The sequence below is a fragment of the Epargyreus clarus genome, unplaced genomic scaffold (genome assembly GCF_041222505.1).
Source record: "Epargyreus clarus isolate Ecla_fem2 unplaced genomic scaffold, WU_Ecla_fem_2.2 ptg000022l, whole genome shotgun sequence".
NCBI classification, from domain to species: Eukaryota; Metazoa; Arthropoda; class Insecta; order Lepidoptera; family Hesperiidae; genus Epargyreus; species Epargyreus clarus.
Window position 1 is genome coordinate 2384883 of NW_027332229.1, and position 11027 is coordinate 2395909.

Genomic DNA, 11027 nt, shown 5'->3' on the forward strand with positions numbered 1-11027 from the left:
GTGTAGTTCATGATCAAAATCTCCAGGTTAGTTATGATGTTCTGGTATTATAGATCTCCTGACAAAACTCCACGCTAAATTATCGTCACCAATTCCACGCCCAACTACTTGAGGGTGAGGGAGATAGACATATGTATAGTGCATGTACCTGCCCTGGTTAATCACCCGACAGGGCGTTATCATGCTTAACTACATAAGGGTGAGGGAGATAGACAATCCATATACATGTAGAATATGATTTTAGAGAGAGTACCTGGCCGGTACCGAGGCCTTAACATTCTCTTCATAACAGAACAGCGCATAAGTAGTCCATAGATTGCAGGTTTTTTGGATTAAGAATTACTTGAGATATGGAAAATAATTTTATTTTATGCTGCACATATTGTATTCTTGACACAAATTATAATAATTACAAATTAAGGCAATATTTTATGTGATATTCCGAAAATTACTATGAAATAAACTTCTAATCATAAATTTTTCACTGTTTCCAGTTGTGCGTAATCTTGGAACCAATGCAGGAATTAATGTCGCGGCACAAGGCGTACGCGCTGTCGCCGCGGGACTGTCTCAAGACCACGCTGTTCCAGAAGTGGCAGCGAATGGTCGCACCCCCTGGTCAGTATGTTGCCCTGGTGGTTTTTAAATATTATTTTCCTTCATAAATATTAATGAAATTAGGAAATAAGTTGTGAGATACGGAATGGTCGATATAGCTAGCCATTTCTGTCCCACTCTCTTGCCCATTGGGATAGATGAGAGGAATCTCACAATGAGGAAATTAGAAGACGCTGGTTAAGTATGAAAATGTAGGTTACAGTACATCAGATATTTTTTTAGTTTATGGTATTCAGTTCGTCAGTCAAGCATCTTACTATAAATTCCGTATATATAGTATGAGACCATAGAAGAGAAAAAGAAGTATGAGACTATATTACATAGTCAATGAATGGTGATCAATTTCTGTATCAATTGTATTGTATTATTTATAGGTGTATGAAGAAATGTTAATTTATTTTCTTTATTTTTCTCTAAATTAATTTATGGATGTTTTATATGTAGTATTTTTTCTGTAATTTAATATAGTGTGCATGGTCTATGAGATATTTTCAATGAATTACCGCCACACCTATTTCTGCCTCATTATTAAGCGTTACTATGCCAAATCGTTCTAACATAGCCCTTATACATCTATTGCGAACGGCATGTAGGATTCTAATCTTAACGAGGTACGAGTAAGATTGATTATAAAAATCCATTGACGGCAGTAGCCACTTACCGACCAGGTGGATTGCATGCTGGTTTGTTACTTCAATATTATAAAAAACAATGTGAGCCGTCACGGGACGCCTGGCAGATGTGAAACATCGACATTATTTTGTAAAAGTAATATGCAGAAAGGAACATATTGTGATAGGAACTAAATATGTCATAATGATAAAATAAAATATTACGATTTTTTTCCAGATAACGATGACTATTTATTTAATAAACATTTATTTTCATTAAATACAAAAATTTACGAATTTATTTCAAATCGTGACTACTTAATTCGTTTAATCAGTGACTTCGGTAATAGTTATTGCGCATGGCGACGCGTTGCCACACCGTACACACTACTGCATATAGACTGTATATACACGCCAGAAATCGGTTTTACGTGCGGCTATAGATGTTTCACATCAAAAAGTCTTAACTCTATGGTAGTTTATTTCTTCTGAATAAGAGAGTTTATTTCTTCTGAATAAAAGTGTAATTAAATATATGTATTATGTGTAACAGAGTCGCAGCGGCCGGCGAGCAAGCGGCGCAAGCGCAAGGGCAGCGCGGGCGCCAACGCCGCGCCGCCCGCGCCCGCCAAGAAGCGCTCGCCCGGACCCAACTTCAGCCTCGCCTCGCAGGTACACCGCCCGCCGCTTTATATCGTCGACGACCCGCGTGGCGGAGTTACCATGCCGGTCTGACGCGCAGAGGGTCTCGGGTTCGATCCCCGGCCAGACAGATTTCTAAATGATGAATTTAGGTTTCTGTTTCTGGGTCTGGGTGTTTGTGTATTTGTCTCTGTGTGTGTCCATAGCACCCACGATACAGGGAATCCTAGTGTGGGGCTGTGAGTGTAGAAAGCGTTTTACAAGCGTTTTTTTTTATATACTACTAGCTGACCCGGCAAACTTTGTACCGCCTCAAAATCTATTTATCAAATATATTTCATATAAAATATAGCCTATGTTACTCGTAGATAATGTAGCTTTCGAATGGTGAAAGAATTTTTAAAATCGGTCCAGTAGTTTTTGAGCCTATTCATTACAACCAAACAAACAAAGTTTTCCTCTTTATAATATTAGTGTAGACTAGCTGTGCCCCGCGGTTTCACCCGCGTTAAAAAGAAACAGGGGCACAGCTAGTTCTAAAATATAAGTATGTAGTCTAAGTTACTCCTTATTACATCAGCTACCTGCCAATAAAAGTCCCGTCAAAATCGGTCCAGCCATTTCAGAGACTAGCCGGAACAAACAGACAGAAAAACACTTGCCACACCTTTCAAACCTGAAGACAGCAGTGCTTAACACTCCTGTTATTAGACAAAAATAGGTGTGGTGGTGGCGCCGCTAGAGTCGACTCAAAGGGTTCTACCACCATATAACACCAATGTTGCCATTATACTAAGCCCATTACACTATTACAAAGTCAAAATTTCAGTACGCCGACGACACGCGTCTGATCTAATAAAGTCATATTTTTGTAATTAATTTCATGAGTATGTATCGCTAAAATCCAGGGAATTGTGTAAATTTTCATCAGTCTAAAAAAGCAATTTCATTCGGCCACTATTTTTCACAATACCTAAATTGCTACCATAATATATTCACTTACATTATCACCGTCAACATACTCGTCATAACGGCCATTACAATCGTACATATCATTTCCAATTATACTTGTCATTTCTATCAACCTTGATAAATAGCGTAGCGTGGGCAACCAGGCTAAAGCCTAAATATCTATGATAGCTTTCATACTTTGTCGACTGAAACGCAACTGCTTTCTGATGGTAACCCTCCCCGGTCGAACCAAACCCACCATACTGGTTTCACCTTACAGTTATTTAAGTGGTTGTTTGCTCACATATTATCTTTCCTTCCAGGACGTGATGGTAGTAGGGGAGCCGTCACTCATGGGCGGCGAGTTCGGCGACGAGGACGAGCGGCTGATCACGCGGCTGGAGAACACGCAGTACGAGGGCGAGCCGGCCGACTGGAGCGCGCCGCCGCCCGCCTCGCCCGCCAAGACGCCGCCCGCGCACTGACCGCAATACACGCTAAGGATTCACGCGATACTGACTTTTATTTACACCCCCCCTGCCCTGTTCTGCGGCCCTGGTACATCGATCGAAGTTGACCACGCAATAATGAGTTTTATTTGGTCCAGCACTGTGGACTGAGTATGATCTCGGCCGAATACTATAAAATATACATGTACAGAGCACGCTCTCAACAGAATACGAGGCTATTTTCTGCTTCTTATTTATTTGATCTTAGTACTTCCTCAGTCGTACAAAAAAAATGGCAGACCCGTAACAGCACGAACTTTCTAAGAAAAAAATCAAAATTATATTATATTTCCATTCCATTATATTATATTTCCATGCAACGTATCCGCATAGAAGCGCTCACTGATCAGCTATCTGCTCGAAAATTCTGCGCCGTGTATTCCTGCTGGTGATACACAAACCGTTCTTATGGGCGATGAGTTCGACGACGAAAAGAAGAGAACCTTCAAGTTCCTCAGTTCATGATGATTTTCGTCTGTACGTAATATCACAGATCATGAAAGCCAGCATTAAATATTCATTTTGGGGATACGCGTGGCGCAGCGACTCCGGATTGGTCGGTACCCTGATGAAACTTGTCCATAAAAATTAATGAAATAGTAGCATTTTTAAATTTTGTCTCCAGCTGGTTCTATATAATAAGCGAGAAATAATAACACCAGTCATTTATTGGTTAGCTGCATAAGATATCTTTTATAATCCATGAATATACATAAATAAAATAATAGTGAAAAAGTATTGCGCTTAGATAAATACTTCGAGTATTTCACGTATACGGTAATATCCACAGACCTGTATTTTGTTGGGAATATCACTAGAGGCATATTCCAAAATCATGCTGATTTCTGTAATAGTTGAGGCAAACGAGCAGGTAGTTATCCTCATTGTAAATAGGCGCTGTTGCTAATAGACATCTAAATCAATTTCAAACATGATTGGAATCTTGGGTTCGGACACAAATGCGTTGCCACCGTTGAGGAAATATGACCGCGCTATATAAGTCTCTCCCTTAACGCACACCCTTTAAATCAGATCAACAGCGTTTAATCTGTTGTCAGGTAAAAAATATATGAAGATGATAGTGATACCTGTGGACCTGACCTAGAAAGAGTTCTACCATCTTAACTTGTTTATTTAAATGAATACGGAAAGTTCTTAAGTATGGTACGGCCGTGCCGCTTCTTTTGGCTCGACTTGGCGGAGGCACTGCCGTGCCTCCAGATTTAATTAAGATGAATATGAATTTATAGTTTAATAAAACTTATGTATTCACCCATTTATTTATTCCAAGATTTGTACATTTATATCACAATTTCTTTTAAATTGTGAATGAGCATAATAGATATTTCATTATTTACTATTCTTCCTATTTAAAAACATCTTTCTTTCGAAAGTATAATTTAAAAATAGCCGTCATTTTTCTGAGATTTAATTTATTTCTGAACGCATCCATTACGACTATTTGGCACTTTTCAACACACGTCATCGGTGATGTTTTATGATTTGTTCAAAAACTAAATCTCTTACAATTGCTTACATAATTTTGGAATCAATAATTACGTTTAAAGCTAACTGAAGGTTACTTAGATAATAAACACCACTTAAATTATATATTTTACAGTGCAGATTAATGTTAAAGCCTTTTTTATATAAATATAAATATCATGAAACATACTTTACATTTGACGTGTCAAACTTTCACTTGACGTTTCTTGGGTTAAGTATTTGAACGCGCCTCGATTTCATTTTCATTTCGAACTACGATACGTGGATAGCGACGGTGTCACAAAAACAGTAGATATTAAGACAAAACTAAACTAAAATACTCCAAAATGGTCGCAAATTATTTAGTTGTTATCTTCGCTATCGGTTTAATAAATGGCGCGTTTGCCGAAAGTTGTCAGAATCCGCAAGTGGAGGCTGTTTCCTTCACAAGTTTAGACGCGACAGTAGTCACTCACATCGCCTACATAACAGAATTTACGCTGAAATGTGATAACCCAATGCCTGAAAACTACGCTCTGTACGCTGAGGTAGAAGGAAAGTCGTTAACTGCTGCGAGAATAGGTGAAAACAAATACCAAGTAAGTAACCTCTCTATTTGCATTTTCTTATAATATTCTAGTTCAGAATGTCTTATGATTGATTAAGTAACAGCCTTAGTAAGGAACAATATGTTTTTTAACCATATTAAGCCTTAAATAAATAATTAGTTCGTTTTTTATTCTTATTTACTTGCAATACATTCTAATCTAGGCCAGTTTCAAATTGATGAGTGTGAAATATGAACAACATTTGAAAAACTTTACTATCACTGCAACTAGTGATAATTTAAAAAATAATCAATGTAATTGGGTCTACTACAATAACAAACAATAAATTAACATGATCTTGCTTTTTTTTAGGTATCCTGGACAGAAGAGCCAGCGAAGGCCCGCTCTGGTGTCCACGAGGTCCACATCCTAGATGAGGAAGGCTGGGCGTCGCTCCGCCGCGCGCGCCGCTCTAACCCCGAAGCTGCTGTCGCACCGCTGCTTGCTATTCAGCTCAACCACCCAGGAAGTGAGTAGATTTTGTCCAAAAATGTATAATCTCTAAGTAAACTCGTCAAGTAAGTGGATATGGGTAGTTATACATATTATAAATATGTCTAAAAATTCTATATCAGTAGAAGATATATTATAAAAAAAAACTTGCCTATGAATATAGTCCATGGTAGTATCAAAATTTAGACGAATCTAACTACACTATTTGTTATTATTCGTGAAGCCATTTGAGCTGCATGGCATCCCAACTTGATATGACACTTTAGAGGAAAAACGTAATGAGTAACATAATGTAACGGCATTGCATAAACGTTACAAGACATTGGTTTGAAGTTGAAATATGAATAACCTCTCTTCTTTGGAAGATCTGTTAAAAATTAATAAACCAAACTCGCCTTAATGTTGAACTGATATCGTCATAGTCGTAGAACAAAGTCGGATTTAACAAATACCAAACTTTACAGGGCAGCCATGTCAAGTTATTTCATTTATTAGTTATTTCATTTCATTTCAATATTTAGACAATATGTTATCCAAATATGATAAAAAGTGAATTTCGCATTTTTCTCAAATCCGTCTTTGTTCAATGACTATCATGTATGATTAAACCAATTATGTAAGTTTATTTCGTTTTTTGGAAACATTTTAAGTTAAAATCACTAACCTGGGAATGTTACTAAACGTTGTATAATAAGACTTGCCTTTCAAACTACTCTATACTCGTCTATTAGCCTCAGAGCTCAGTTAAAAAAGTTGTACTGTTGATTAAAATTCACAAATTTGGATCTGATTTTTTAGCATATTAATTTTTTTTATCCTACAGGTTACTCCGGCCCCTGGGTGAATTCCGAGGTCCTGGCCACCGTCCTCTCCCTCCTCATCGCCTACACCGCCCTGCGCAACAAGAGCAAGATCCTAGCCTAGATAGTTATTTATTTTAAATTCTTAATAAATGTTTTTTATTTATAGAACCTTGTTTTATTTCGTTGCATAATCACCTTTGCTGTTTGAATAAAGTGTCTGAAATATATTCTAAGAAGATAAATACTTATCAATTTCCATAATATTATTACCACAATAATTTTATAATAATTAATAATATATGTGTTGATAATAATTAATAAGTATGTACAAATTTTTATAATACATGAGAACTTTGAATTCCATGTTCAGAGATACAGTGATTAAATGTGTAACTTCACTACTTAGTATTATTTAAGTTTTAAAAAAAACTCCTTTATTTATGATAGAACTATTCTTGGCTGTTTAACTACCACAATCATTTTATTTTTAAAAACGTATATCAGCAGATTAGTTGTCAATTTTTGACAGCTTGCTCGACAAAGACATTTGACAATGACACGATAACTGACGATAAGGTTATGCTGATAACATCAGAACCTTGGAGTCCTTGCACAAATAGCTTGTTTTTTCTTCAATATCAAAAGGTACTGATTACAAACAGTAAGTGAAGTCTACTTGAAAGCTGAAAGTACATATCACATTTTTTCTGCGTGTTATCCGATTTAACATAAAAATAACAAAATGACGATCGCGTTACGAGAGAGGCCTGAAGATCCTGATGATGACCCCGTGGAGTCCATGCTTAAGAAGTCTGGCTGCTTGGAACTTCATTATAAAGTTCAGGTTAGTGTGCCGATGACCAGGCTAACAGAAAATGGTGGTACATTTGTGTAATTGTGATGTTTCAATCTGAAATGCTTGATTTATTACTAGAACGACGGTGAGTTTCAAACTTCTAAAAATAATTTGAATGAAAAGAGAAAGGAAATATTGTCAGGCAATATACATGTTCATGATTATATATTAAAGTTTTCAAATGTGTTTGAAGCCTATCTACCACTCCACACTTGACCAATGTAAAGGATGGATTCTCTTATTACCAAGATGAGTAGGCCCAGTAGAGCAGTCTTAACATTTATTTTTTGGTATTTTTTTTATTTTTGGATTAGCAGTGTATCTACATCATTCTTATTTATATTTATGTAAGATTGATATTACTGTTAGTAGTCACTGCTAAGCCAAGAAATCAGTAATAAACTCTATATAGACCAGGGTTTCTATCTGAAACAGATGACTTGCCTCTCCGGAAGACTAAGATAACTATCTTGATACTAAGAGGCAATTCTCATATGTCATATGTCTCATATGTTAGCCTCTTAGAATCTACCTCTTCTCCCAAACACAAGAATTTCTTCTCCCATATCTTATTGTAAAAAGTATTTCTTTATTAGTATGTAACAAAACATCCTTATCCTTACTAATATTATAAATCCGAAAGTAACTCTGTCTGTCTGTCTGGTTGTCTCTTCTTCACACCCAAACTACTGAACCAATTTTAATGAAATTTAGTACAAAGATAGTCTGAGACCCGAGAAAGGACATAGGATAGTTTTTATCTCGGAAATCCCACGGGAACTAGGGATGACGCTCTAAGATCGATTAATCGGAGAATCGATCTTTTGGACCCAAAACATCGATTATTTTAATCGATATTAGTAAGGATTGAATCGTAAACTATGCATTTGATCAAGTGATGATCTTTAGCAAAAACGAAGCTTTAGCTTTGAAGGTACGAATTTTCAGTTTTATGTAAGTTAGTATTTTATATTATTTTCTGTTAAACGCGTAGGTAAAACTAGTTTTCTATAAAGAGATAATCCAACAACTATATTATGCAGTTAATTTGTTATTTACAGGAATGTATTGCTACTACGAAAGATTGGAGGAAATGCCAAAATGAAGTGAATGATTTCAGAGTTTGTATTGAGAATCATAAGAAGCAGGATAATACAAGAATAAAGAATTGATTTCCTTTTTATTACAAATTATTATATTTAAGTAGTTGTTATTTTATTAATTAAATTTATTTAAAAAAGTGGGTTGAAGATTTTTATTCAAATCATGATGATTAACTTCATAACAATAAATTTATAATTTAAAAAATATTAGTTTGAATCCAGTATAAAAGTTGTATCTTATTGTCTGTATAATAAATGCTCTGAGCTATTCATAGTTTGCGCCAAACTGCTAGTCCGCTGACCGCTTTGAAGTTGTTGCGAGCAGGTGTAGTCATACAATTTGCTATGGCGACGCGATTCATTTCTATATTCAGAACGGACTAGCAGTTTTACGCGTACTATACTAAAATAAATAAAATCTTTTTTAATATTCTGAAATGTCAAATGCAGTGCTATTTGTATTTGATTTTATTTATTTTGGCTTTATGGATGTAATGTTTTGATCTTTAAAATTACTGAAAAGTAAATGTTGTTATAGCCCATGTCAGTGTCAAGCAACATTTGTCAATTTAATTTTGAGGTTATGTTCTCAATAACAAACAAACTCAATAATGTTGCGAAGACTAAAAGTGTCCCAGTTAGCTTCAATTTACGCAAATTATTCCACCAGAGTTGAAATCGATGCTAGTTTGCGAGAGAGCTTTGATAAAAATGAGTTAAAACCGAGAAAGCACCCCGGTCGAACGCAGGTGAAGATCGCTACCATACCGCCAGACATTCAGAAGGCTATAAAAGTTATATTAGAAGATAACTCTGCTAAATCAATGTACCAGGAGAGCATAGACCTCGGCAACTACTTACGTTCGCGTCATCTCCCTCCCGAAGACGGAGATATAGATGAAAAAACGAAAAAGATTTATCAGTCTGTATCGAAAAAGTATTACTCGAAAGTCGATAAGGAATTGACTCCGGATGAGATAGAAACTTATGAACGGAAAATACAGACGAGTGTGTTTAATATATTGAAGAAGAATGTGTACAGATGGGGTAATATTAGTTACGACAAACCGACTTCTTTGCAGTATTTGATGCGGCGAGCTGCTCCAGAGTATGCTGTCCTGGTACGTATACTCGACGAAATAATGCGCCGACTACCTGATTATAAGCCTCGGAGTTTTTTCGATTTTGGTTCCGGAGTCGGTACTGGTACATGGGCAATCAACCATTATTGGAAGAAAGATATGTTCGAATATTTTTGTGTCGACACCTCATCGCATATGCACGACTTAGCGCGACTCATCCTGTGCCAAGGACGCGACAATGTGGAGTTACCGTTCAAAGCCTATTTCCAACGGCAATTCCTCCCAGCGTCATCAGATCTGAAATACAACATTGTCCTATCAGCATTTTCATTATTTGAAATGCCCAGCATGAAGAGTAGATTGGAAACTATTCAAAAACTTTGGAATAAGACTGAAGATTTCCTAATAGTTGTTGAACAAGGTACGAATGCTGGTTTCCAAGTGATTAATGAAGCTAGAGAGTTTGTTTTAAATACAGCTGATAATAAAGGTTATGTGTTCGCACCGTGTCCAAATGATAATGTCTGTCCTCGGTACTTGGAGCACCAGACTCCTTGTAACTTCCTCATGAAGTACGAATCTCTACCATATCCATCGACGTCAGATGTCGCAGCTGATGTGTTTTCATATGTAATTCTGCGGAAAGGTACCAGGCCAGCAGAAGATCCACAGTGGCCAAGAATCGTTCGCGCTCCCATCATCAGGTCAAAACATACAATTTGCAGATTGTGCACAGCTCAAGGGGAATTGAAAGAGGTTATTTTCGCAAAATCGAAATATGATCAGACTACTTATCGTTGTGCTAGATCTAGCAATTGGGGTGATGAGTTGCCGGTTAAATAAAAACCTTTAATTTTAGATTTATGGTTTATTAAAACTTGTATAAATGTAACCATTTTGTATTTAATGTAAGTAATTATATGTAAATAGAATAAATAATAATTCTTAAAATATAGTCTTATTTATATATTTGAAACTTATCAATAATATTTAATAAAATTTTACTAACAATATTTTAAAATACTGCATGGGCAGCTTTGGTTTTAAAACTTCATGATTCTGGATTTCAGTTGGACCATGATGAAATATCAATTGTATTGCATTTTATGAATTTAACAGAATCAATATAAGTGGTATAGCCAGAGGCAAAACGTGCCGGGAGTGGAGGGGCGGCAAAATAAGCTGTTTCGTATTATATAATGTATATTTGCTATACAGAAAACTCTAAAACTAAATTTGCATTGGACGGGACTGACATGTTTAGGGGGCAACATCTTAAATAGGACTTATGTCATGAGGCCTTTTT

The 11027-nt window shown here is 36.2% G+C and overlaps 4 protein-coding genes across 14 annotated transcripts in view; all 4 read left to right on the forward strand.

Annotated features, from left to right (window-relative positions):
- The window catches only part of Chi (LIM domain-binding protein 2 Chi), a 69116-nt gene extending 65781 nt beyond the window's left edge, over positions 1–3335 (forward strand). For all 11 annotated transcript variants that reach the window (XM_073085192.1, XM_073085191.1, XM_073085198.1 and 8 more), the window contains 3 exons: positions 495–618; positions 1783–1901; positions 3146–3335. In XM_073085192.1, coding sequence (XP_072941293.1) covers positions 495–618; positions 1783–1901; positions 3146–3307 — 405 coding nt within the window. In that variant the 3' untranslated portion in view covers positions 3308–3335. The remainder of the gene's footprint in view (positions 1–494; positions 619–1782; positions 1902–3145) is intronic.
- A 1716-nt stretch (positions 3336–5051) lies between these two features.
- On the forward strand, positions 5052–6848 carry Tapdelta (Translocon-associated protein delta). The gene is made up of 3 exons (XM_073085255.1): positions 5052–5415; positions 5737–5893; positions 6701–6848. The coding sequence occupies exons 1-3, from the start codon at positions 5164–5166 to the stop codon at positions 6799–6801; spliced, it is 510 nt and encodes a 169-aa protein (XP_072941356.1). The 5' UTR covers positions 5052–5163; the 3' UTR covers positions 6802–6848.
- A 404-nt stretch (positions 6849–7252) lies between these two features.
- LOC140751319 (uncharacterized) lies at positions 7253–8781 on the forward strand. Its single transcript, XM_073085229.1, has 2 exons — positions 7253–7524; positions 8598–8781. Exons 1-2 carry the CDS (start codon positions 7423–7425, stop codon positions 8706–8708), a joined length of 213 nt encoding a protein of 70 aa, XP_072941330.1. The 5' UTR covers positions 7253–7422; the 3' UTR covers positions 8709–8781.
- Positions 8782–8946: 165 nt separating this feature from the next.
- Positions 8947–10676, forward strand: LOC140751320 (ribosome assembly protein METTL17, mitochondrial). Its single transcript, XM_073085230.1, has one exon. It carries the CDS (start codon positions 9251–9253, stop codon positions 10562–10564), a length of 1314 nt encoding a protein of 437 aa, XP_072941331.1. The 5' UTR covers positions 8947–9250; the 3' UTR covers positions 10565–10676.
- The last annotated feature ends 351 nt before the right edge of the window (positions 10677–11027 follow it).